Source organism: Scomber scombrus, chromosome 10 (genome assembly GCF_963691925.1).
Source record: "Scomber scombrus chromosome 10, fScoSco1.1, whole genome shotgun sequence".
Classification (NCBI taxonomy): Eukaryota; Metazoa; Chordata; class Actinopteri; order Scombriformes; family Scombridae; genus Scomber; species Scomber scombrus.
This window is the reverse complement of record NC_084979.1, coordinates 28,259,133-28,286,034: the sequence shown is the minus strand read 5'-3', so window position 1 is coordinate 28,286,034 and position 26,902 is coordinate 28,259,133. Positions and strand designations below refer to the sequence as shown.

Below are 26,902 nucleotides of genomic sequence, written 5' to 3'. Positions count from 1 at the left end.
TGTGAGTCATGTGACTCACGCAGCCATTCAGAGCACACAGACAACATGCACTTTGACCGGCACCCCCGATTTGACTTACAACCTCAAGGTTTGTCTTTGTGTTATTTCTTTATGTGGTATTTCCTCTCTGACAGTGATGTCATTCACATTGCCTCATCGCAGGATTTCACTGTGTAAATATGAGAACACTGAGCCTTTATTGTCTACATAAGGCAGAAAATGTTTGTTGTGAAATTCTGAGTTTTAACTTTTGTCATTTGTGTGATTTATTTAATGTTTATATGTTAAAATCAAATCTACAATAACAGTTCAACTCTCATTGTGGCAGCAACTGATTTTAAAGGGTTAGTTCATCCAAATTACAAAAAAAACTTAATTTTCTTACTTACCTGATGATTTAATTTTCACTTCAATCATCAGTGACATCTCCGTCCTGCCAATGTCAGTAGCTAATTTTAGCGTTTTTCAGGACAATTGAAAAAATTTTAGGGTTTAGATTTGTTTTCTCTGTAAAGTCGACTTACAACAACCTGCACCAATACTTTTCTGCCTCTTCCTCGGTCACTTTTTTCACAGATGTAGCTGCGTAACTAGCAAGCTATCTTTTCTCAAACAGCCGTCAAAGACTTATTTAAATAGAGGAACAGATCACAGATGTGGGTGGCAGTTCAGAGGTCTGGAACAGTCCTGGTGCTAACTCGCCACATATTAGATTTTTGGCTCAGGCTTTGAGATCTGATCCATCCCTGAGATTTCTGCTTCCCCTTTTCAGCACAATAGAAGCAAACTGCATTTCATCTGGTGACTCTGGTTAAACTTAAAACCTCACAGTGAAATGTTGTCATTGGAACAACTTTCTACCAAAGATATAGTCCTGATGAAACCTATGAAAACTGACACTGATTCTGCAAAATGTCCAGTAAGAGTACAATAATACAAATACCTAAAATCCTGGATTGCAACACTAGATAATATGGTGAAAATTAACATTGATTTCTTTGAACCACGTCTTTCAAAACTGGACGATTAAAAGTTCATCTTCAGCGTGATCCAACAGAAAAGAATGACCGCCTTGTTTTTTTTTAACCCTCAGCCTCCATCCTGGCTCGGAACGTGTCCACGCGCTCCTGTCCCCCGCGCACCAGCCCCCCCTCCGACCTGGAGGAAGAGGATGAAGGGAGCAATGACCGCGGGTCGGTAACCTCTCCGTTACATCACACTAGTGTTCATGTATTCCTGCCTGTCAGCAGAGCCTTTTCCTTTCAAATCACTGCCATGAAATGTGTGTCTACTGGCGTTGATTTTGATTGTTTCTTTTAAAGTCTCGATGGTGCCATTAAACGGCAGTTTCTCACATGTTTGGGGCGGGGGGGGGTTATTGTTTTTAAGAACTGGTGTATAAACTGCATGATAACATCCCCTAATATGTGTGTAACTGTTTTTGCAGGGAGCGTAAAACAGGGGGGATGAAGTTGGTGAAAAAGAAGCCACGGAGACGACACACTGATGTAAGTATAATCATACAGACACACATACAAGCTGCAGTGTGCAACGATAAAAAAAAGTCCCCCTCCAGAGATCAACGACTTCATGTCACTTCCTGTAGGGAGTCCACTGCAGCTTTTACATTTGCGGGGGAGGGAAATATATTAGTTAGTTTTATGCTACAGACATAAGAGTTGTGCAGTATGAAATCCGCCACCATTATTCTCTGCGATGATGATATAACGTTAAGGTATCTCCGAGCCAGGCCGCTCTTTATCTCAGGCAGGCAGTGTAATGAGAAGGAGCCCCCCTGTGGATCTGCTGAGAGATCACATACAGCTCGAGCCCAGGGGCCGGGGCCAGCCAGCAGGGGCTACAGCCCCACCTGTGTCAACTAACAGTGTGTCTATTCCCCCCCCCCTGCCCCCCTTGCAGGACCCCAGTAAGGAGTGCTTCAGCCTTAAGTTTGATCTCAGCGTGGACATAAACACAGAAATCGTACCTGCTATGAAAAAGAAGACCCTGAGGTAAGAGGAGACAACGTAAAATACATTGCAGGAGTTTCATATGATACAATAATTAACTTTTTTTTTCTTGGTGATGTGTTTTCAGAGAGGTTTTAGGGCCAGTGTTTGAAAGGAACGGCATCGAGCTGTCCCGCGTCGACCTGTTCCTGGATCAGTCCAACACGCCGCTGTCCCTCAACTTCGAGGCTTACCGTTTTGGAGGACACTACCTCAAAGTTAAAGGTAAAAAAACGCCACATTTCAGCAGGGTATCAACTCCAGGTTACACTATCCACTGTCTGGAGTCACTGCATCGAGGTTTTGCACTAGTACAATGATGATATTTTAAGCTGCTCCTGTATAGACACGCACACAATATAAGAGCATCAGGTTATAAATTTAAACAAATAGCTATTGTATCTGATTTATCACCAGACTGACTACTGCTGCAGACAGAAGCTCATTTGAGATTTTAGGGTGTAAAATTTTGGGGCACTGATTTATCAGAAGTCGATTGAGGGAGAGAGACGAGCGAGGATGAAACAGTGAGACATCGTTAGACAGAGAAAACACATCAGGGACAGAAATAAAGAGCAAAACATCAAAAGATTTATAGTCCAGTTATTTCACAGAAGCTTTCCTTTCAGCATAAGACCAAAAAAAATACATTTTACCTTTTTTGTTTCCCTCAGACCTTTAGTGGCTTGTGGTAACTTGATGATTTAAACAGCCAATACTTATTAAGAAAGCCATTTATATATTTTTTTTAATGCGTAAGCAGCAATAATGACGTCAAAGGAGTTCAAAGTTTTACCAAAACGTCGCCCACATTTATTTCCAATCCCTCATTTAATCGCTGATCTTTTTTAGTTGAGCAGACATCATCAGGCTGTGTGTAACTGATATTTCCTCACATTCAGCCTTCTTCTGGGAGGATAAATACATGTTAGCAGTGCTAAAAGTGTCTCTTCTCAGCTAATATTCCACATTCAGCAGCAGAAAATGAGTTTCTTTTGAGCTCGCTGGCTTTCCAGACAATTGAAGCACATGTCAAAACACCCAGGCATCAAATCTTCCATTGCACCACTTTATGCAAATCAGATGGGCTGAAACTGGACTCAGTAACAGTTACATGAGTATTTTCACTAAATAAAAACTAAAACTGAAAACTATGTTGAAGAATCGTTGTGATGCAAAAATGTTGCACCCATGACTCTTAAGTTGCAGCAGGCTTGGTAAATATACCCAGTTCTGTTTAGTCTGTAGTCTTATATATTTTCTTTGGATCAAATAAATGGAGACAGTCTATCTACACAGAGTTATATCAGTTAAAAAAATTATTGATATTGAACTTTTTGGGGGGTTTTGGTTTATTTTTTTATGTGTGCAGCGTCAATATTTATCTACCAAACTGAGCAGACGGGTCATTTTATGTTTTTTCACTTATTTTTTAATTCAGTTATAATGACTATAGGCAGAAAATGACACCATAAACATGTAAAAATGAGTAGTAATAGCGCCATAAAAGCACACACTCAAGATGCTACTTGGTTATTGATCTTAACAAGCCGTTAAGTCTTGCACTTTTTAGTCATGGTGTGTCGTAGACGTCACCCTATTCTTATCTGTGTAGCCTTTATAACAATGACGGAGCAGGACAGATGCTGTAGGCCGGTTTCCTCTCACACCCCGTGTCTCAGACTACAAGGAAAAGGGAGTGGACTGCAGTCCTTTAAAAGGGATCAGCGCTACCAGAGAAAACGTTACTAATTTTCTCTAGAAGCATTATTTAGATTACTGTGGATCAACAAGCATGATGACAGAATGACTCGGCTTGATTTCCTTCTTTTTTGTTCTTTTCAGTGGAAATGAGGGATTTTGGATTGCGTTGTTGTTGAAATCTCTGCGGTGCATGCAGTCACACATGTTGGTTTCCTGGATCAAAGGCACATTTAAAGGACCAGTGTGTAAGATTTAGTGGCATCTAGTGGTGAGATGGCAGATTAAGGTTGCAATGAAATGATTACTCCTCTCTTCCCCTTCCAAGCATGTAGGAGAATTTACAGTGGCTGCAAAACTCGTGAAAAATTGGGCTACTGTACAAATATAATGGTGCAATAGGGTGGGCTCAGTGGAAGAAGACCCACTCCCTGTGTAGATATAAAGAGCTCATGCAAAGCTAATGAAAACATGATTCTTATATTCAGGGGGATTATACACTACTTATAAATATATATATATTCCATTTCTGCAAAGTCCGTTTTTTGCTAGATGCGACTAAAATTCTACACACTGGTCCTTTAAGCCTGTCGTAAAAGAGATCCAATGCCATGACTAATTGCTATTCTTTTGAAATTGTCGCCTCCTGACTGCAGTGTGGAGTTATATGTAGTCTGTAACGTAGAGAGGTCAAGAGCAAACAGTCCACAGCTGTTTAGTCACGTGGTTAAAGACTTAAAATCTACATCGCTCTAAATCTCAATTCATACTCTTAATAATGTGTAGAAGTGCCAGTTAGTCCTGCTTATTGTTGTTGTTGGTGTTATCCTTTGTACTAGTTTTACAGGGGCATGTTAAAACACTTCAGTTAAAGAATAAACAATGATAGTTTGGGTGTGGTGCTCAGTTTAAAATGACTCAAAAAAAAAGAAACATTAGCTGAAAAGAAAACACTTAAGGGTCATCTTATATATTCTTACACACCTTTTAACCACTCTGGATACCTTTTAACTCCAGCTGCTTCCTCTGCAGGCAGAGTATAAATATTGATGATGTCAGAGCTGTTAATATTTCATTCTTACATCTTCCTCAGACAACTCAACCTCTTTTCTTTTTGTTCTTCCTTTAGCACGGCCAGGTGATGAGCTGAAGGTGGAGCAAGGCGTGAAGGACTTTCGGTCGCTCAGCCTCCCCAACATGAAGCCCTCCACCGGTCAGAGCCCTTACATCCTCACTCCAGGCAGCGAGAGGGTGGAGCACGGCTCTCTGGGACGCAAAGAAAGCACCGATCTGCTGGTGAGTTACATCTCGGGGGGGGCCGAATTGCACAGCGGTGTCATTTTTTGTCAGCTGTTATATTTCATGCGAGGCTGCAAGCGACATGAAAACTGCTTCTCAGACTCATCAAAACCAAAATACACCCAACTCGCCGCACACAAACACAGACACACCCTGTGACTATTACTGCTTCGCCACGCCTTTCACCATTTTTCCATAACTTCACCTCCTCTTCCTCCCCTCCCAGCTTACACTATCTCATGGTAATCCCATCATGACCTCACCGTATTGCGTTACCTTTATCGGCCCGGCAAAACCCTGGGAATGTATTTCTGGATTTCCGCTTCAGTCGACCGCCAGCAGCGTTGTGCGGCTTTGTGTTCACACTCGTGCACGCGCATGCCAGCCAGCCTGCTCTGTGCGGCGGATTGAAACCTTGAATCCCATTTAATGATGAGTTTTGCTCAGGAACACTCTGTGCCAGTCCAGCACTTCCTGCAACGACAGGAAGCGTTTTGTTTTGTTACTGATGAGAGACGCTAAGAGGCTGACTGAGGACTGTAGGATCTTGATCCAACTTGGCTGCCAAACTAGGAGCTTAGAAATAGCGCAGACCGGGGAATAATTTATTTGCACTATAATTACACCCTTAAGTAACACAATGACAGAATGCAAGACTATTTTGGTCATGAGTTTCATACACTTCCAGTCATAAAACATAAAAAATATATATAAAAAAAGCAAAATCTTATCAAATAGGAGGTCTGTGGTCTAATTTGTGAATGCAGAAAAAGTTTAAAAACCACTAATTTAGTCTATGTGTGACCTGCCAAGGGACTGCAGATGATGATTAACTGTAAGCCACAGTACATAAGATGATAACATTTAAGTTTAATACTCTACACACAAATAAAATGAATAAATCAGAATCAGAAACAAGCTTAGTAGGTTTACACATGCAATGAATTTGGTGTTTGGTGCATAGAAGTCCAAAAATAGCAGGTAAACAGAAAAATACCATTACCACAAAAGATAGGTAATATAATATAGATAAAAATGTACAATTACAGTGTGTAATATCTTAGATAAAGTGTATAATATAATATAATTGTGAAAATATCTATGTAATGTGTAAAACATATCTGAAAATGTAAAAGTATAAACAAAAGAACATGTAATGTGCAAATGTAAAATTACAAATAATTGCGTTAAAGTTATGCGCTACTGTTCAATTAAATTAATTTAAGTGTCATAAAATAGTGAAAAATGCCTTTCATAAGTTTCCAGAACCAAAAAAATTAAATCTTTAAAATCGACCGTTAGCTAAGCCTCGCTCCCTGTTGCTAGGATGCTAAGTTTCCTGCTCTTGTCCGACATTTTTGCATTTTATAGTGATAACGTGGCAGATTTACAACTCATATTTTTAAAGGATAAGTCCTTCATTTCAGACATAAGAAAAAAGCAAAGGCCAATTCTCTTTTCTAGCAGCTGAAATGTCGACTATCTGTCATTTTATCATCTGAAGCTAACTGGCTAATTAAGTTAACGTTATCTCCACGTGTTAAAAAACATTGTCTTCAGCTGACTTTGTTAAACATTTTCCAGCTGTTTCATTTAAAAACATGAATCCTGTAAATCATTCTCAGTGTTCAGCTCTCAGCATGTCACTCAGGATTTACTAACTGCCTTTTTTGACGTGCCTCCAACAAGTCAGTGGTTGCTAAAACCCCCTGGAGGCAAGTCTAGACCCACTAACAGGTGAGTCTGATTGTGTGTATTATGTGCACACAGTGTAAAACTAAGACCGGTCGTGATGTCATCGTCGCTCTGGGCAGAAAAAACAGGTAGAGGCTCGGTTAAAGCGTTTTTACTGCCATCTGTGGTGCTAAGTCATGAAGGTTAGTCATCAGCCGCACGGCAGCAGAGACATAAACACTGGAGGTTGCTGAGAAAAGCAGTTTTTAGTCATTCAGCGTCTGCCCTCATGTTTCTGAGCTTTATTTGTTAATCCCATCAAACTACTGACGGTGTGATTCCTGTCGAGACATTTTGGGGGAAATAATTCCAATGTACCCGCATTTGCAAGTAGTGACTTATATCCAGGTTTTATTGACTGTGCATGAGGGAAGTGATATAATGTCAGTGATGATAATGAAACTCTCATGCATTCCTCTGGGGGGCATTAATGTGCTTTCTGATGGTCTGATGAATATCTGGTGGAAAACATGAAGCCTCTAGACTGTCAGTAGCTTCATGGTTTCACTAAAGACATTTCTTTAGAGCTGAAAGTGTCCAATGTCAACATTTTGAGGCTTCTTTTTCAAGCCTTTTATGATGTTAAACATATTGCCAACTTGGCCCTCTTAAACTGATGAGTCTTTGCCATTTATTAAACCAAATAAATTAAAAGTATTCGGTTACTTTCACCCTCACATTTCCCCATTTTCCTTGCCTGTGTGAAGCCGTTTGGAGAGACTGATTCATGATCTTGGACCCAAACAAGAGTCTTTTTTTTCGCCACAGAAGCCGAGTTCACTGAAGTCTATTGATACTTTTTTGTCTTTAACAGACTCAACAGCAAGAAACCTCCTTTTGAGAGATTTTGTTTTTTTGGGTGCAGGCCCATGTTTTTTATGAAAGCAACTTGGAGGACAAAAGCTCTACTTGGACATGGTGGGCACCGAGCGCGGGTTTCTTTGAGTTTCTATGACAGCGGCGTTTGGCACTCGCGATAAAACGCATGCATGCTTGCTTTTATGGAATCAAGGCTCAAAAAAAAAGAAAAAAAAAAAGATGTTTTAGATATTTGCCTAGTGACCGGATTCATGGCCTGGCACCGCGGCGACTTGTGCCAGGCCTTCAGAGGGAAAAGCAACCAAGTCCTGTTTTGTCTGTGCAGAGTTACTCTTTTGTTTGAATGGGGGGTGTTTCAAGTTTATTATTGCATGCATGTTACATTTTATAGTCTCTGGCAACGCCGTGATAGGCTGCAGAGAGCTTTGATGATCTGGATTGATTATTTTACAACGGGGGAGCCTCGGCCAAGCCATGTTATTGGTCGAGGACGCATTCCAACCCCGCTGATAGTTCCCATAAAGCACCGCTACCCGCCTGTGCTTTGTACTTATTGCACTATCAGCAAATAATGCATCTTTTTATACCCTTGTAATATCAGCTGTATATCAAATCACCTTTGATACTGACCTCAATAGGTTTCATTTCTAAGCTGCAGCATGAGATGGAAAAAAACACATTAATAACATCAAACAATTTATATTTAAAGTAGGTTTAAGCCCATCTAATAATCCTGTGTGTCTGCGGGTTTAATTTGACTCACTGTCTCATATGTAACTTAACAAAACTGAAACTCAGAGGAGCAGCGTGGATCCCCTTTCTATATATACTTTTGAAGTAGGTATGAGTCATTACAACCTGTTTAATCCCCAGTTCCTGCTCAGGATGCAATGTGGTTGTCAGTTTTAATCACGCAAGGACATTTAAAGAAATTGCACTTACTGTATTTCAGCGGTTTATAGGAAACATACAGTTGGCATTTGCTCATCTTCTCTTTTCATGATAATTGAAACTGTAAGTTTTACAGCAGTCGTAAAGATAACTAACCCCCTATGTGACCTTATGATTGCCCGTAAGCATGTACAGTAGGCTTATCCTCGCTCTCTTGTCTTTATACAACCCACACCCATCAGTTGCCATAGCACAGTAAGTTTAAACACTGAGGTGGCAGGCCGACGCTGCCCCGTCTGTCACGCTTCACCGGCCGCATGTGAAAACCAGCTTAAATCCATAAAATCCACGTTACCGGGTGAAGTCTGTTCTCTTACAGTAACATTGTTTGATCCGGAGATTACAAATAACAATGATTAGGATCACATTACAGTGTGCAGTTGGATGGTTTTAGCTTTCCCAGGGAGTTAATGTCAGGTAATAGATCCTCCATATATGCCGTGATGCACTGTTTATACTCAATACTGAAATGTGTCTTTAACGTAGTGCATTAAAAACTTGACTTTACTGAAAACTGGTATCAAATTTCTTGCTTACTTTATTCTCTGATCGGATTAGAGCTGGAACAATTAGCCAATAATTTGATTAGTTGAGCAGAAAATGAGCCGCTTATGTCATTTTTTAAACCCCAAAATTCCCAAACATTATCTCATCCCGACTTCTTAATAAGATTAACTGCTTTTCTCTGTTTTATATCTTTGTAAACTGGAATTTATTTGAGTTTTGGAAGATATTTCTTAACTTGCAATGGACCAAATTAATCAATTAGTTGAGGAAAATAATCATCAGATCAGTTGATAATGAAAATAATAATAAGTTGCAGCCCTAGCTCTAATAGTTCCCAATCATTACTGTAAACAACGGCAGCCCTCTTTTTAAAAATGTCCTAAAAGAAGAAGCTGAGACTCGCGGCTTTACCCTCGGGCATGGAAGAAAAAGTTTGTTATGTAAGAGACAGTGGAGGTAGATAGGATTGTTTCATAATAGACAAGGAGTCAGTGCTGGTGGGGAAAAACTGCCGCTGATGAAAGTCCCAAAAAAAAGCCTCCAGGCCTGACGTCACCATGACGACATGGAAAGCTCACGTTCAATCTGATAAGACAGTAAAAAGGAGTGACAAGTGTCAAGTCTCTCTTTCTGTCAACTTACTGAACCCAAAATCCAACCACACATATATTCAACAGAGGGAGATAAACCCTGTTTTTAAATGGTTTTGTATTCATGTAGCTGACAATGAACTTTGTTTTGAGAAGGCGGAAGACGTTAACAGACACGATTGTATTTATTTCCTATTTTTTCACACCGTGTCATAAAGTTTTCACCGCTTGCATTACACAACCGTGGATGCTAATTCTCTTCTCTCTTCTTTTTTTTTCTTGTGGAGATTGTTTCTTTCAATTCAACAGCCACTACCTCTCTCACTATCTTGACTCGTCTTGATAGCTCACAATGGAGACAATTGTCACCGAACACAGAGTCACTTTGAATGACAATGGTTGAATCAGCAGCGGCGGTCACACGGGGTCTGAAGATTTGTCAAGAGAGCTCACAGTCGAGTCAATAAACTTCAATTCAGCTGAGCTGCGGTGAAGTGCTCTGTAAAACAGTACAGTGTGTTAATAGAGTGAGAAGTATCAGCGATGGAGTCGATAAGAGCTTTGGTGTAAATATTAGACTTATGAGTGTGCAGTATGTTTGATTTCACCCCTCACGTCAGCGCTTTAGTTTATATAATAAAAGCTGACTGAACTATTTTTCATTATAGTTTACTCTGCTGGTTATTTTCTTGATTAATGGATCAGTTTTTTTAATGCAGAATGCCAGAAAATGGTGCAAAATGTTGATTACTGTTTGTTCCCAAAGCTCAAAGTGACGTCTTGAAATGTCCAACAGTCCATAACCAAGAAATATTCAGTTTAATATCAGAGAAACTGAAGAAATATTCACATTTTAGAAGCTGGAATCAGAGAATTTAGACTTTTTCTGTCTTAAAAAATGACTCCAAATGCTTAATCATTAGCAAAATAGTTATTATAATCGATTTAATAGGTGGCAACTAACAGATTGTGAAATAATAATAATAATTTATACCATAAAACAACATACATTATGCTTTTTTATGACTCATACATGCACTGTATGACAAATAACTAATATATTTTATAAGATATTTCCATTTATTTCTTCATCACAGTTCCTACTGGTGATAATATGACTGCTGGACTATTTCTAGGTCATGCTTATTGAAAATTAACTAATATTATTATAATTTCTAATTGTGGTTCAGTCTGTTTGTGTGTTTGTGTGAAGAACTAATTGACTCACGTGTTTTCATATCTAACCTTTAGTCTCTTTATTTAACCGTATCAGATATTAAGAGCTTATTATTTCTTCTTCCACGTATGGTTGTGGGAGGAGCTGAGGGTGTGTGTTTGTGCCAGTGAAGTGTGTGTGTGTGTGTTTGTTCTTCCCTTGAAGCCTTAAGGTGGAGATTACTGCAGGGTTGAACACACACCTTTATGACTGTAATGTGTGACCGTTGGCCTGCAGTAGACTGTATCTGCAGGATCCGTGTAGACAGTCAGGCAGACGGTCCAGGGAAAGTAGCTGCGATGCTTCTCTCTGCACTTTTGTCCCGATCGTGACTCCCTGCAAATGGATTCCCGCTGACTTTTTTTGGATTAACTTCATCACTTTGTTTACTCAGATTTTTATTTATATTTTGAGGTTTTAGGGGAATTTTTGTTTCTCTTTTTCTTCTTTTTTCTTTGGAAAATGGTGCGACTCGGTCGACTTACATCCTGGCACAGCTGGGACCTGCTGCATTTGGACTCAGATATTCCTGAGTCTATTCCTGAGTCACCTCCTCCAGATGCCATCCCAAAGCCGCCTGACCGTCAGGTGAGAGGTTTGCTGACAAGTCTGCGCATTGATAGACGTGATGATGATGATGATGATGATGATGATATAGTCTCATTTCTTTAGCTGCTTATTTTGCACCAAATCTGCGTCATATACAGAAACCCTTCTTTTCCTTTTGTTTTCAATGATCTCATCTCCTACAGTCCTAAGAGTCAGAGGTGAAATGTTTCTTTCCGTACTTGTGTTTGTGTATTTGGGGAAGTGTGATGATGACGGGGGGGCGGATGGGGGGGCCGAGGGGGTCAAGTAAAGAGGAGCATTGTTTTGACAACTCTCATCTGTCACCTCGGGCTGAAAGCTTCTGTTTCACTTCTGCGCTGCTCATCAGGCCTCGGATTATTGGAAGTGTGTTTGTTGACCACTTCAGAGGGAGGAGGGCTTTTTACTAGTTTCTATTTCCTGGTTGAGCACGCGTGATATTGTGTGTGTGTGTGTGTGTGTCCGTGCTGGAGTGTGTCCAAGCTTGCAGGAAGGTCACGCTGTTTTTCCCATCGTTAATCAACCCACCTGATCAAGGGGAGCTGTTATCAGTCGACTAACATAAAGGCAGTAGCAGTAACATAAAGGCAGGAGCAAAGAGAGAGAGAGGGGAGGGGTCTGGGTGAGGTGAGGTGGGGTGAATTGGGGGGGGGGGGGTGATGCTGCTGCTGCTGCTTTCTTTGTAACTACTTATTTTAATACAATCCCGTCCCATTTAAAGATTTTCTTCTTTTCCAGGCCAAGGTTAATACCACAAACCACCATGATAAGATAAGGCAGTGAACAAGGCTTGATATTATTAACTCGACCGCCATCCCCCGACCCCCCCCCCACCCCCCCACCCCACCCCTCCACTAGACCCGCCGCACAGGTCTTAGCACTCAAAGCAGACGGCTGTGTAACAAAGAGAGCTCAGGATGTTGCTGCCCTCTGTCCAGGCTGACAGGTTTACACAGGAGGCGCAGGGGAAACCTTGTAAACATAATTAGTTAGGCCGATGTGACTAACAGGGACTCTGTGTTTACTGTTCGGGTATATTTGCTCAGGCTCATGTAAATAGTGTCTGCGTTATTACCTACGGAAATGTACCCGACTCCAAAACTGTTATTGTCATTATCGATTCATCTGTAGAATAGTTTTTCAATTAACTGTTTAGTCTGAAATGTCTAAAAAAAAAAAAGTGGAATAAAATGAGCAAGATGGCGTCTTTAGATTGTTCCAACAGACAAGGCTCAATAGTCAAATATATTTATTTTACAAAGACATAAACTGGAATTAAACAACGGAGAGATTCATCGATAATCTCAGTCGTTGCAGATTGAATCTACTCCAGTGTTTCAGGCTCTGGAAAAGTTTTGAGACGTGACCGCTGCTGCTGGAGGGGAGGTGTGAGCTCGGAGCTTATCTGCTGGCATAAGCAGCTGGTGAAATGTGCTGAAACAAGCAAGTAAACAAAGGGAATTTCCCGTTTGGTCATTATCGGGGCATTTCTTTTTCCTTGTTTTGGGCTGGCATGGCATTGTTCAAAGGTCTCCAGCTGAACAACAAAGAAAGGGGGGTGAAGGGGGGGGGGGGGGGAAGTCGAAGAAAGCATAAAGACGAACTTCCAAGTAAAAGTAATGAAGGAAGGCCTTTCTGTTTATTTACAGTCTCTCTATTATTTTCTTGGTTTTACTCAGGTAATGCTGTGGAATGAAAGATATTCTTAAATTAGCCACAAGAATGAAAATAAAAGGTCAAAGACATAAAACATGTTCATATCAAAAGGAAATCTCTTTTCATGGGAAGCCTCTTGAGACTTGACCGTAAAAGCATTTTGGCTCCACAAGCACCAGGATGTGTGTTTGAACCAGGGAGCCCCCCTACAAGCTGTCACCCTGACTCCGCCTCCAAATATTCACATCACCCTCCTCTTCTCTCTCTCTCTCTCGCTTTCTCTCTCTCTCTCTCTCTCTCTCTCTCTCTCTCTCTCTCTTTTTTCCTTCCCTTCTTGTGAGCTGCAGCCCTGCCTCCTTTTTCCTGCCCCACACAATGAGGCAGGATCCTCCTGGTTGCTATGACTTCAGGCCAGTGTCTGTATGAAATGCAAGCAGGCTGCGCTCCTCAGTGAGAAGGTTTCACCGCTGACTGTTTGGACAGCGAGGACAGGACAGGGTTCAAAGAGAAACCGCGGTCTGTCACGGCTTGACACGGCGGCCAGACCAGACGCCGCTTTTGGTGAGGGGACCCGGATCCTGTCAGCTGGAACGGGACGATTTTCAAGACTGAAAAAAGAACAAGAAGAAGAAGAAGAAGAAGAGGCAAGCACCAGTTTCTCGATGTTGGAATAACCTGAACGTTGTCACAGTCGTCCTTCTTCTCTTCTTCTCGGACTGACTCTGGCGTCTGTGTCGTAACTCTGGACGGCGAGGGCGGCCTGGTGGATGTGCGTGTTTCACGGTGGATGTGGAAAGAGAGAGGAGGAGGCTTGAAGTTGAGAGAGAGCAGCAGCTGGCTCCAGAATGGGCTGCGATCCATGAATCCAATTGGAGGATTAGGATGGTTTTTGTTACTTTTGACATGCCTCTGGCTTCAATGGTGAGCACTGTTAATGTGGTGGGAAACTGCTGGGAGCTTCTGTCCCTGTGTGCTTATAATTACTTCCTGTACTGGTTTTCGTCTTTTGAGCGACCGGTTTGTTGTTCGAGTGATTTTAAAGACATTCAAGATGTTTGCTTGTCTGTACAGTTTATTCAAGTTTGACAGGACGCGTTCATATGTGTGTGTGTGTGTGTGTGTGTGTGTGTGTGTGTGTGTGTGTGTGTGTGTGTGTGTGTGTGTGTGTGTGTGTGTGTGTGTGTGTGTGTGTGTGTGTGTGTGTGTGTGTGTGTGTGTGATCTATCAGAGCTGCAGATAGTTGAGTCTTTTCAATAAATTGCTAAGACTATAAAACGACACAGAAAACAGTGAAAAGCTCCTTGTCAAATAAGGCGATGTCATCAAAGTGTTGCTTATCCGAAACCCAAAGAAATTCAATCCGCTGTGTCTTTGCTGTAAGAGAAAAGGAAGGCGGCTAATTCTCTAGTCTGAGAAGCTGAAACTTAAATAATGAATCAGCTTTCTTAGTTGTTATAATTTGTGCTGCTCCAGTATCACATTGTTCCATCTTCACCACCACACATTTTTTTTCACATACTGCACACTCACAGAATGCAAAACTAACCGGGTTCAAGTTTTTCCATCTCGTGTGCTGTCAGTAGCAAAGCGTCCAGACTTTCCCTGTTTGTCCATGAACACTTCCTAACACCTGCGTCCTTGACCAGTTGGCCCAGATATTCCCCCCTTAAATGGGTCCAAGCTCGTTTCCCTTTTCACTGAAGCCACTCTTAAATTTGTCCCATTTCCCAATTCCTCTCTCTCTCTCTTTCCTTTTCTGTCTCTCTTTGGCTCTCTAGTTTTTTTGTTTAAAAGCCAACATATCTATTTGCTGTTACGTCACACTCTCCTGGTTGGTAATCATTTATAAAACAAACAAAAAAAGATAAAACGACTGAATTTGTTTAAAAACCTTGTGCAGGACCCCCCAGTCTGATTTACTGTCTGGTTATATAACTGTAAAGCTCACTTGTGCCTTTTACTTTAAGTCAAGTGGCTCCACAAAGATTTGGGGATGTTTTTACCTTAAATGGGAGCTGGTGTAATGCGAACAATGCGGCCAGAGCATAATATTTACATTTCACGTCGTACAGTGCGTGCCACAAACTGTACTATATATCTATATATGTATATAGTTCTTATAAGTCTGTATCAGTGCAGTTAATGAAAGAGCTTTACTTCCGATAGCTCTGAGCTTTTTTTTTGTTTATGCAGTTTGTCCCTATTGATACGAAGCTTGACTGATACCCAACAGCCTATCAGCTTTGTACTGGCATTGTGTGTGTGTGTGTGTGTGTGTGTGTGTGTGTGTTTGTTTGGAGGGGGGCTAGGGGGGGGTGAGAGGAGGGTCACTAAAAGAATTTGGTTGGAATGGTCGGTCAGTTTCAGCAACAGTGTCAGTGTCCAGGAATGTAAGTTCCTTGTCACTGTGTTTGAAGGGAGGGTGGTGTGTAGTGCGGGGGGTATTTGGGGGGGTGGGGGGGTGACGGTGCTCCCCACCAGCAGATCCCTCACCACTGACACTCCAACAGCTAAAAAACAACTGCTTCCTCAGATACAGAGGTGGCCCCTTGTTTGTTTGCTTTGTTTGGTGCTCGTAAAGTGGACAGAAGAGAGATTGCCTGAGTGAGGGTGCGCTGCAGGGTCTGCTGACAGGGTAACAATGGAGGGGAGGTGATGGTGTTCTGGGTGGGGGGGGGAGAGGGGGGGGACAATGGTTAGCTCAGACCGTCTGTTCTTATGGAACAACCTCCCGCCCGTTCCTTGTGATGTAATGAGTATTCACCGCGAGGAAGTGGCAGTCCTTCCCTCTCCTGTTTGTGTCTGGCCGTTAGGATCGCTTTAACGGTCCTGCTGATGTCATCCCTCGTTCAGAAATCCCCTCTGATTTCCTGTTTATCCTGTTTCTGTATATTTCTCTCTTTCCTTCATTGTCTTTTTCCATCCGTCTGACTGCAAACTCCTTCCTCCAACGATGACAAAAACCAGCTCGTGCCACCCTCTCTCCTTTCGTTTTCTGTTTACTGTTCTCTCATTGGGTGTCGTGCGCCCTCGTATAAAACATTCTCCTCCGTGTCTCTGCAGGGTCAGGCTCGACGGAGGAAGAACATGACAGAGTTCCTCGGAGAGACGAATATTCCGACCCCGGATGCTCTGGGACAGATCGGTGGCTCCCTGCCCAGCGTTGGAGCCGGGCCTGACAGCTGGAAGAACCGCGCTGCCAGCCGCTTCAGTGGCTTCTTCAGCTCAAACGCCGGAGGAGGCGCCTTCGGAAAGGTAACAATAATAGGTGATAACAGGAAATATAAATCTGTGCCGTGGCTGTTTTAAAGCAAGAGTCAGACACTTTGTAAATACTGTAGGGGGTAGGCGTGTTGCCCAGACTTGTCTCAGATTAAAAAAACATTAAAAAACAAACAAAACAGTAGCGAGCGGCAGTGGGAGGAAGGTCGGAAGGCCGAATCCCCCCGAGAACAGTGAGGTAATTTCCCTCTCCTGACTTGTATGTTCACACACTTTCCTAACAGCTCTGGAAACAAATAGGTGGAGGAAAAAGCTTGATCTGCTCACCATTTTTCTTAATGATAAGTAAATTTAAATTAAAAAAAACTTCCCTTCTGAATCAGAACCAGCAACAACAATAATCAACTTCTCCTCTATTGAATCGATCACACCCCACACACACGCTCCCTTTGTGTCTCCCCTCGTGAGGTCGCATCCTGCACAGTAGCAGATGTCAGATGGAGACAGTATCTGTCAGTCACCTGTCAGTGCAGCGCTCATCTCTATTCATCCCCCCCGTGGCCCCGTTAACCCCTTCAGGGCCAGAGATCCTCCATCAGGACCCCGGACCTTTTTGCTCTCTCCATATTGACGAGTTAAACGACCACCGTCCCCCCACCTGTCACGTTCACTCAGATAAATGTTCCTTTCTACTTGTTTTAACTCTAAATTTGATGTGCAGTTCCTCCCGTGTGACTGAACTATTATTAATGAACATAGATCAGTACTTTGTCTAGAGGTTTCATGGAGCATAAAGCACCGGTTCACCTTCCTCCTCCTCCTCCTCCATGTGCACCCCTCACCCCCAATCTCCCCTCCCCTCCCCTGCCTTCTATTGTTAAAGTGCTCTCAATGCACAGAGCTCATTTTCATAACTACATAAGACCTGCCAGACTGAATAAAGGCCTGAACAGCAGCTACTGTTGGATTTAAGAATTAAGGCGCCACTAAAAACAGGATTTATATGCTAATGCATGGACTCATCGTTAGTTACAGTTTGAATTAAACAATAAACTGTCACAGAAAGGACAGAAACGGACGGTTGCTTTCACATTTTTTTGTCTCGCTGTCACGCTGTTAACGTTGTTGGAGCTAATTAGGCTTGTTTTGAAAATCCTTATCGCAGGAGTTGGACCGTCTGGAGCAGCTCCAGAGCAAACTGCACTCCTACTCCATGTTCGGGCTGCCGAAGGTGCCGCGGCAGCTCTCCTTCCACCAGGACTCCTGGGAGGAGGAGGAGGAGGAGACCAACCTGGCGCTGGAGGACAGTTGGCAGATGCTACTGGACAACTCAGAGGTGCGGCTCACACACAACACACGACTCACGACTCACACAAACTTTAATATACAATAAAATGAAAGGAAGAAGAATGAAGACAAAATAAGAATTATGCTTTTTGATGTATGAGTCTTTAAATACTGAACATATGAATATATTACTGAATATAAATACTGAATATATGAACGGTGAATTAGGACAAAAATCAAGTTATTCAATACATAAAAAGAAACATTTTATTTAATAAAGAATAAATAAATCAATACAACTTAGAGACTTTATGAGAATTATTTATGGGATGAACCCTATTTAAAAAAAAGCAACAAAAAACAACATATTGTTAATTTTTTATTTGGACCCCTCCCCATTTATACCTAAAAAAACCCAACACAAAACAAACTGCAATATGCTTCTTCCAATATCTCAAAATTACATGACGGTATTGAATCAACTGGACTCTCCATTAATAACTAAATAAGCAATGTTAAAGTATACCAAACCTTAACATTTAACCCTAATAAGTCCTCATTGATTCATCCTCTTGATTTGACTTGTTTTACATCTTTACAATCTATAATTTCTTAATTATTCGATTTTCCATTTTATAATTTAATATAATATAATTTTACTATTTCTGTGATTTATTGTATTTTAGGTTTATTTTAGGGGAGTTTTTCTTTATATGAATTAAAAGGTCTAAGAAGAGATTTGGGCTCTATTGAACTTTAGCATTTAATTCCTTCTTTACTTTAATCTGTTATGTGTATTTAATATTATGGGGAGATTAAAAAAATTATCTCTCAAAAAAAAAACCCTCTCCACACGTCTGTTCCTCTTCCGTCCCCTAATCATTTTCATAAACTCCCCTTATCAAAGTACACATTGATAAAAAACAATATTCACAAATGTCTTACCTGTGTACTTCCATCCTGTTTCCCCTCCGTGTGATCGCCTCTCACTTCCTTATCGTTTATCTTCGTCACTCTTGCACTGATGCGTGTTTTCCCAGAATGATGCTTACAGAGCGCGTTATTGTCTGGCTGCTGACAGGAACCGTATCTGTACCTGTGCAAATGATAACACCCCCGCTCCCCCCGTCGCCCCCCGCTGCTGCTGCTGCTGCGGCCGCGGCTAGCCTCCACCTGTTAATGTTTAAATGACTAATCAGGACAGACAGACAACGTCATATGATTGCTCAGCTACTTTTACCGTTCCTTGGACCGTACATTCACCCCTGATGCTCGGTTGCATAATCCATATTACTGACTGGCTGTTTTCTGTCGTTGCTAAGCGATCGAGGTGATTATATGAGCGACAGGAATGTACTGAATCATGATGTTACCAGCTGTTTTTGGTGATAATGTTCGAGGCGTTGTTGCGTGTCTTGTGTTTATACAAATATGCGTACATGATAAGACTCATGTAACCACTGATTGAAACACCACACATCCCTTTTTCATTCATCACCCATCAGATTCTGTGAGCAGATAGCCGCTGCAACATTTGTATGATTTCTTTATTGAATACTTAAATACTTAAATAGGACAAGTCATCAGACATTGCTGATGCTGGAGGGTTAAATAAGTGGGAAAAACACCCAGATATTGACAACAGATGAGGCATTAGTGCTCTACACATTTATAACATTTATATCTGTTTATAAATATCATGGAGGAACTAGTTTTGGTAATAGTTGGTATTAAAATATAGCATAATATACCTTTTGAAAATGCAATATAGCTAAAATTACTTATTTATATGCAGATTTTTCTGGCAAACTAATTTAATTTAGCTTAAAGCAACGCGACTAGTGCTGCCATTATTCAATGAATCTATTAATTTCCAACCAATTAATTTAATCTCCAACTATTTTGATAATTGGTTAATCAATTTGAGGCATTTTATGAGAAGAAAATGTCCAAATTCTTTGGTTTCAGCCTCTTAAATGTGAATATTTTCTGGGGTTTTTTTTGGTAAACGTTAAAGTGTAAAGTAGAGTGTTGGTCCAGTTAAAACAAAACATTCGGATACGTCACCTCGTGCTTTGGGAAACACTTTTTCCACCATTTTCAGACATCGATTAATTGAGAAAAGCTGCAGCCTGAATATGACGTGACTTCAGTGTTTGATATGATGTCGTCTTTGTGTTTCTCTTTGTAAGTGAGGTGAAAAATGACTTTAAACTAATGAATTAAGTCATGATTGCTGCAGTGTTGTAGGAGCTAAACCTGCACAGAGGTGTGTTTGTGTACATTTAATAACATGATCTTTTTGATGTGTGTGTGTGTGTGTGTGTGCAGACACTAACGAGGCGACAGTCCCACCAGCAGGAGGCAATATGGGAGCTGCTGCACACGGAGGCAACGTACATAAAAAAGCTCCGAGTCATCACTGATGTAAGTGCAAAGTAACCTCCTGTACTACTCTATAGATCATAAAGATTACATACAGTTACACAGTCTGTCTGTGTAAGATAAACCGGCTTCTGTGTTGTAACACATAGACACACAATGGACGTCTTGTTAAGGTTTAAAAATAGCCGTTATCACCGTCCAGTACATTGTGTGCTCAGAAAGTGAGTCATGTTTTAAACCTTTTTTCCCCCTTTTTTTTCTTTTCCAGCTGTTCCTGAGCGGGCTGCTGAACCTGCAGGAGAGCGGCCTGCTGACGGAGGTGGAGCCCAACAAGATGTTCAGTAACATCCAGGAGATCGTCTGTCTCCACACGGCTCTGTGGAACCAGGTCATGCTGCCGGTCCTGGAGAAGGCCAGGCAGGCTCGGGCCCTGCTCGACCCCACGGACCTTCATCACGGCTTCAGGACGGTCAGTTGTAGTTATGTTAGAAATATATTAAATATATTCCAACTCCACAGCTGCAAAAATAAGGAGGATTATCAAGAAACGACGGCCCAGTCTGCAGCTATAGACTTCAAATTACAGATTAGTTTATGGCTTTGTTAGCATACTACCCAGGCTAATTAATAATTCATTTAATAAGCTCATTAATTGTACTATAGGACCAAATCTACCTTCTTCTATCTTCTTCTGTTACTGCATACAAAAACCAAATAGAATAAGAAAAATGACAGCTGAGATATATCAATAAGCCTGGTTCCCTTTATTTATCATAACCTCTTTTTTTACATTCATGAATCAGACATACAAATGCAGATTAATAGCTTATATGACACATTATCTTAATATATGCCAACACAGAATACGTCATTTTAAACTCTACTATTTCTTATTAATTAATTCCATAAAGTTGTCCGTTTTTTCATCCGGCGCAGCGTTGAGTACAGACTAAGTCAGAAGTAAATATGTTTTTCTCCTCAGGTTGAAGTTCGTAATATCTCTGACGCACATCTTTGTTTTTTCGTGTGTGTGTGTTCAGTTTGGCTCCAGGTTCCAGCCGTACATCCGTTACTGCATGGAGGAGGAGGCCTGCATGGAGTACATGCGCACACTTCTCAGGGACAATGAGCTCTTCAGGACCTACGTCACGGTGAGTTACCTCCTCTCTCTCTCTCTCTCTCTCACCTTAAAATGAATCCCAGATTACACACACACACACACCCTGCACTGACACACACACACACTCCTTCTTACTTCTGACTCATGAAATGTTTGATTTCCTGTCTTTGTGCGTCTCGTTACAGTGGGGAGAGACCCATAAGCAGTGTAACCGTCTGAAGCTCGCCGACATGTTGGCAAAGCCTCACCAGAGACTGACCAAATATCCACTCCTGCTCAAGAGTGTTCTCAAGAAGACGGACGAGCTGTCGGTCCGAGACATTGTCAACAGCATGGTGAGGGAGTTGAAGAATGCATTGAATCAGTATGAGAACGTTGTTAGAATAAATAAGCCTTTAGAAAACCTTTGTGTATGTGGTGTTAACGTGTGTTCTTCCTCCTCATAGGTCGCCTCCGTAGAGGGCTTCATCAACAGCGTGGACTCCCAGATGCGACAGCGTCAGGAGCAACAGAAGCTGGCGACCATCTCCGCCCGCATCGACTCCTACGAGGCTGTAGAGGGCAGCAGCGATGAAGTGGAGAAGGTGAGGAAGATTTACGAGCCTCTGCTTTCATCTCAACATACTGTTCATATTCTAACTCATAATTAGTCTCTACACCAATTCACATCCATAAACTCCCCATTAGTCATTAATACATGTTTGATTAATCCTTTATGAAGAGTGTATTCTATGTATAAATGGAAAAAAAAGACATTTACAATCACTTTGTATGGTCCAAGAGAAAATCTTATAGAATATAAAGATTATAACAACATGCTTTGAATGTTGATATTTGAATTTTGTAATAAAAACAAGTCAAATTTGGACATTAGCTGCACAGAAATGTACACGAGTAATGCATTTTTTACAGCTCCTAAATGTTGAAATGGGTCAGATGTAAGGGTTAAAAAAAATCCTCTATAGTTTGCTCAGACTTCATGTTTTTTTTATCTTCTTTCCCTTTCAGATCCTCAAAGAGTACAACCGCTTCGACCTTATGGCTCCCATGAGAGGAATATCACCTGAGGAGACTCGACAGCTGCACCTAGAGGGAGCGCTGAGGATGAAGGAGGGCAAAGACAGTAGGGTGAGTATCGCTAACGTTGCTCTCTTTACTTTCGCTTTTTCACATTTCACCTACAGCGGTTTGAACTATAAAACACTAAAAGGTTTTATCTATCGGTGCTGAAATGAGTTTATTTCCTCCTCCAGATGGACGTCTATTGCTTCTTGTTCACTGACCTGCTGCTAATTACCAAACCGGTGAAAAGAGAGAAAGTAAAAGTCATCCGACAGCCTCTCCTCATGCACAATGTCGTCTGCAAAGAGCTCAAAGATCCCGGTGAGTGATGAACTTAGCCATGTTTTAATTAATGGCAAATGCAAATCTTCAAGCTATCAGACAAAAATCAAAATCCTCACATTTGAGAAGCTGTAACTATCCAACTTTTAACATTTTTTAGACTTCTGATCAACTACAAGAATGAATATAAAGCAATAAATATCTACCTTCATCTTAAATAATGTAGAAATCTGAGTACTGGACATTATAGTTGAGTTGATTTGAGTTGAATGTACTGCTATCATACTAATAATAACATTTTAAAATTCACAAAGTATCCTAAATGTAAAAGATAAGCTAAAAATGACATATCTTGAAGTGCAGGAAGTTTGTGTTTTAGAAGTTAAGCAACTTAAACTTGTTAAAAATGTGCAAAATATCATCAATAATTACAAAGTTAGCCATTAAATAAAAACACATTGTACCTTAAACTGCCAAATATTTACCATTCATGACAAATACTGAGTTTAACGAGGTGATTCTGACATTTTGTTCTTCTTCTTTTCTTTTTTTGTCTCTGCAGGCTCGTTCATCCTCATCTACCTCAATGAGTTCAAGAGTGCAGTGGCGGCCTACACTTTCCAAGCCAACAGCGCCACCCAGGGGCGAAGCTGGGTCGATGCAGTCTGCAACGTCCAGGTTAACGTCTTAATAGATCTTTAACACATGCAGATAAAATGAGATTTATGAGATATTATCATAGTTTTAATTGTGTTTAAACTGCAGATCTACATGCTTAACATTGCTGTGTTGTTATCATGCAGAATCAACTCCAGAGGCTTCACACTGAGGAACTCCTCCGACAGCAGAACAAGAGACGTGTGGCTGGTGAGGAAGATGAGGAGGAGGAAGATGAGAGCAGCAACTCCACCACAAGTTCCCCCTGCATGAGGCACAAAGACCAGCAGAACTCCAGGTACTACAGTTTGGACATTTGGAGCTGTAATAAATGATCAATTATAGTTTATGTTCAAAAAGAGCAAATTACACACCTGCGATTTTATTGATTACTGACAAAGTTTAGATTAAGAGTCAAGTTAACCCTTTACATACTGCTCATATTCTGACTCATAATTAGTCTCTGCACCAATTCACATAAATGTCTGATTAATCCTTAATGAAGCTGTCAGAGAGAGAACAGAGTTTATTCAATTTCTTTATGATAAAAAAGACTAACAATCATTATTTTATGATCCAGGTGAACATTTTATAGAATATGAAGAAAACAACATGTTTGAATGCTGTTTTTTTGTACATTTGCATATATAAAAATGTGGATCAGCTGCACACAAAAAAATAAAAAGATGCATTTTATTTCCATTTTTATTACAAGTCCAGCTAAAAGAAATGTGTATAGTGTGTTTTTACAACTCTCAGATGTATGTTAGGGTTAAATAAGTTAATAAGATTTAAATCAACATTCAACATTTTTGTTCCATTTCTCGCTAAGAGCTCCTGCATCAAACTAAGTATGACACAGGAGCCAGCAGATAGTTAGCTTAGCATAAAGACTGGAGGCAGGGAGAACCTGGTAACCTGGTTCTGTCCAGATACCAGATTCCAGTGCTGCATACCAGCACCTCTAAAACTCACTTATTATTATGTGTATTGTTTCATTCATTCACAACACAAAAGCAGGTTGTTGTTTAATGTGGACTTACTTCCTGTAACTGTTTACTGGCTGGACGCAGTGATGAAAAGGCTACAGGAAGTAACCAGCCATAAAACCACAAACTGACTTTTTTATGGATTAAACAAACATGATATAAAGTGTTGTTGGTGAGAAATTTTGAACTGCTCCTTTAAAATGATGTATGATTGTAGCTCCGGTAAGTTTTACTCCATCATGCTTCCTTTGCTGCTGTAAATCTAATCTTTAAACGTCTCCTTTCAGCCAATCAGATGGCTCCACTGAGACTCTGTCAGTGATGGACATCGACGAACAAGGAGAGCCTCCCGCCCCCAACATGAACCTCCAGGGAACCAAGAAGACGGACTCAAACGTCTCCGCTCTGTCTGAAGAGTCCGAGATCCAGCAGTCCCAGTCCTCGACCCCCCACAGAGTCCACTCCAGTATTTACTCTGAGCAGGATCAGGACCAGGATCAGGACCAGGATCAGGAGCCCGAGTCCGATGGCGACAAGCTGGACCCTCAGTGTCGCTCCCTCTCCATGGACAGCGCCTACGGTACCCTCTCCCCTGAATCCCTCCTGAGAGAACTGCAGCCTCAGCCGGGTCAGAGCGAAGGAGAGGAGACGGAAGAGGAGGGAGAGAGGGAGGGCCGCGAGGTGGAGCAGGAAGAGGTAGAACTAGAGGAGGTAGAAGAAGAAGAAGAAGAAGAGCAGGAAGAGGAAGAGGAAGAGGAGGAGGACTCTGCCTCGCTGGGCTCCCAGCTGTCAGTCGTCCAGTCCTCTAAACCTCGCCGGCGACCTCACGTTCAGTCGCGGCTCCACTGCCTCCAGCGGCCGTCCACTCTGGTGTTATCTCGCTCCGAGGACAATCTCCTGCAGCGCCTCCACGGTAAAACCCCCATCTCCCACTCCCACTCACTCAGCCCCAAATCAAAGGTCCCATCTAAACTCTGCGACATGGACGCATCATTGCTGCCGCACAGTAAGAGCCTGTCGGAGCTGGGCCTAAACTGCCTGGAGCTGTTTACCAGCGACCCCGACCGGTCCGAAGTCAGCCCGACCTCCGATGAACTGTGCTCCACCCGGAGGCGAGCGGAGGTCAGGCACGCCCACAGCGCGGCACCTGCCGGGTCGTGCGAGGCTAACGAGTCGCACTGCAACAGCTCAGACGGCGAGACGGCTCCTTCTGCCTGCGTGGAGAGGAAATGTGACTCATCGACCGCCGGAGATTCAGGGGAAGTGTCGCCCAAAAAGAGGAAATCACCGGCTCCGCAGCACAAGAAGCTGACGTTAGCTCAGCTGTACAGGATACGCACCACTCTCGTCCTCAACTCCACTCTCACTGCATCGTAAGTTGTTACTTTAAAGTTAAAGGAATAGTTTCACATTTTCAAAATACAGTACTTGTGTGTAGAGTAAATATGAAGCTGCAGACATCAGCTGTTTCTGCCTCAGTGCAAAGGAAACTAAATCTGTCAACAGCACTTGAAAAGCTCATCATATAGTTTAGCAAAAAACCTTCTTTAAAATCACAACTTTTCCTTTTTACTTAGTTTTTTGCACAGATCAAATAAAATAGACATAACATGTTAAATCAGGGATGCCCAAACTATTCCATTTAGGGTCAAAATGTTTAATCCGCTGATCTCAATCTTCAGAAAGTTGATTGGTCGAATCATGTGTGCTCTTAATTGGTTTGGACAAAAACCTGCAGCCACATTATGGACATCCTTGTGTTAAAAAGGGAGCTTTAGAGGTGCTGGGAGCGAAGCTAACCAGTTGATGTCTGTCGCTTCGTATTTTGCATTCAGACATTAAAAAAGTATCAATCCTCATTATTAAGTAACAAATAAGTGTATTTCCCAAAATGTCAAACACTTTCTTTTACTAAATTATATGAAAATGTAGTCTTGTTTTTTAAGGGAACGTGTGTATTAATGTCTCATCTCTTCTTCTTCTCTTTTCCAGGGAGGTATAACCACTCTTCCACACAGCTGACCGGTGGCACGTTGGGCCGAATAAAGAACAACACTTGTTTTGCATGGATGGACTGAATTTCTTGAGACACAAATGCACTCGCTCTCTTACTGCCCTCTCCCTTCCTTTTTTTTTTTTTTTTTTTGGACACTGACCATAACAATTTATTGAACAGTACAGTAACAATCCTTTTTTTTTTTTTTTCTTTTCTTTGCTGTTGCATTGATTTCCGATACTTCCCGAGGGGAAGGGAGAGGCAGAGAGACATTAACTGCTTGCACTTTGCAACGGAAGTAGCATTATGGGGGCTGGGACCTTAAGGTGGAGTCAGAGAGAGAGAGAGAGGTGGAGAGAGGAGGAGGAGAAGGAGACATCCGAGGCGGAGGTGACGAGGCCTTTAGGCAGAGGTCCTCAAAAACCCTTGAAACCCTTTCTGCACCGGAGAAGAGGCGGAGCTTGAAATCCTGCCACCTTCGAAAAGAGAGGGACATTTAAAGTCTTGAAAATGCTCTCTACGACACACGGTTGAACTAAAAACAGCACCAAGGACGTCCTGATATTTGTACTACTCCTGGTTTGCTTCAACAAAAGAGACATAAAAAAAAAAGAAAAGAAAATTGCACAGTTATCTTTGTTTAAGTAGAAGAATCACTAAGGAGTGAATTTACATTTACAGCCACACAGTGAATTTGAATTGCTGTTTGTGTCTGCTCGTGTACAGGTGTGTGTGTGTGTCTGTGTATGTGTGTGTGCGTGTGTGTGACTGTGAATGTGCACATGTCTGAATGATACATGGTCCTCGATTCCTGACTGAAGCCAAAACAAAA

General features: G+C 41.7%; 1 protein-coding gene across 2 annotated transcripts; it reads left to right on the top strand.

Moving 5' to 3' along the window:
- Window positions 1-1,390: 1,390 nt before the first annotated feature.
- On the top strand, window positions 1,391-26,692 carry plekhg5b (pleckstrin homology domain containing, family G (with RhoGef domain) member 5b). Of its 2 annotated transcripts, XM_062426742.1 has the most exons (17): window positions 1,391-1,508; window positions 1,921-2,012; window positions 2,098-2,234; window positions 4,840-5,006; window positions 16,134-16,325; window positions 17,458-17,628; window positions 19,911-20,006; window positions 20,233-20,433; window positions 21,005-21,115; window positions 21,270-21,419; window positions 21,531-21,668; window positions 22,093-22,212; window positions 22,338-22,467; window positions 22,991-23,106; window positions 23,232-23,383; window positions 24,362-25,447; window positions 26,067-26,692. In XM_062426742.1, exons 1-17 carry the CDS (start codon window positions 1,467-1,469, stop codon window positions 26,074-26,076), a joined length of 3,111 nt encoding a protein of 1,036 aa, XP_062282726.1. In that variant the 5' UTR covers window positions 1,391-1,466; the 3' UTR covers window positions 26,077-26,692. The 2 variants fall into 2 exon arrangements, with proteins under 2 accessions (XP_062282726.1, XP_062282727.1); XM_062426743.1 differs by lacking the exons at window positions 1,391-1,508; window positions 1,921-2,012; window positions 2,098-2,234; window positions 4,840-5,006 and adding an exon at window positions 13,447-13,991.
- Window positions 26,693-26,902: the final 210 nt, after the last annotated feature.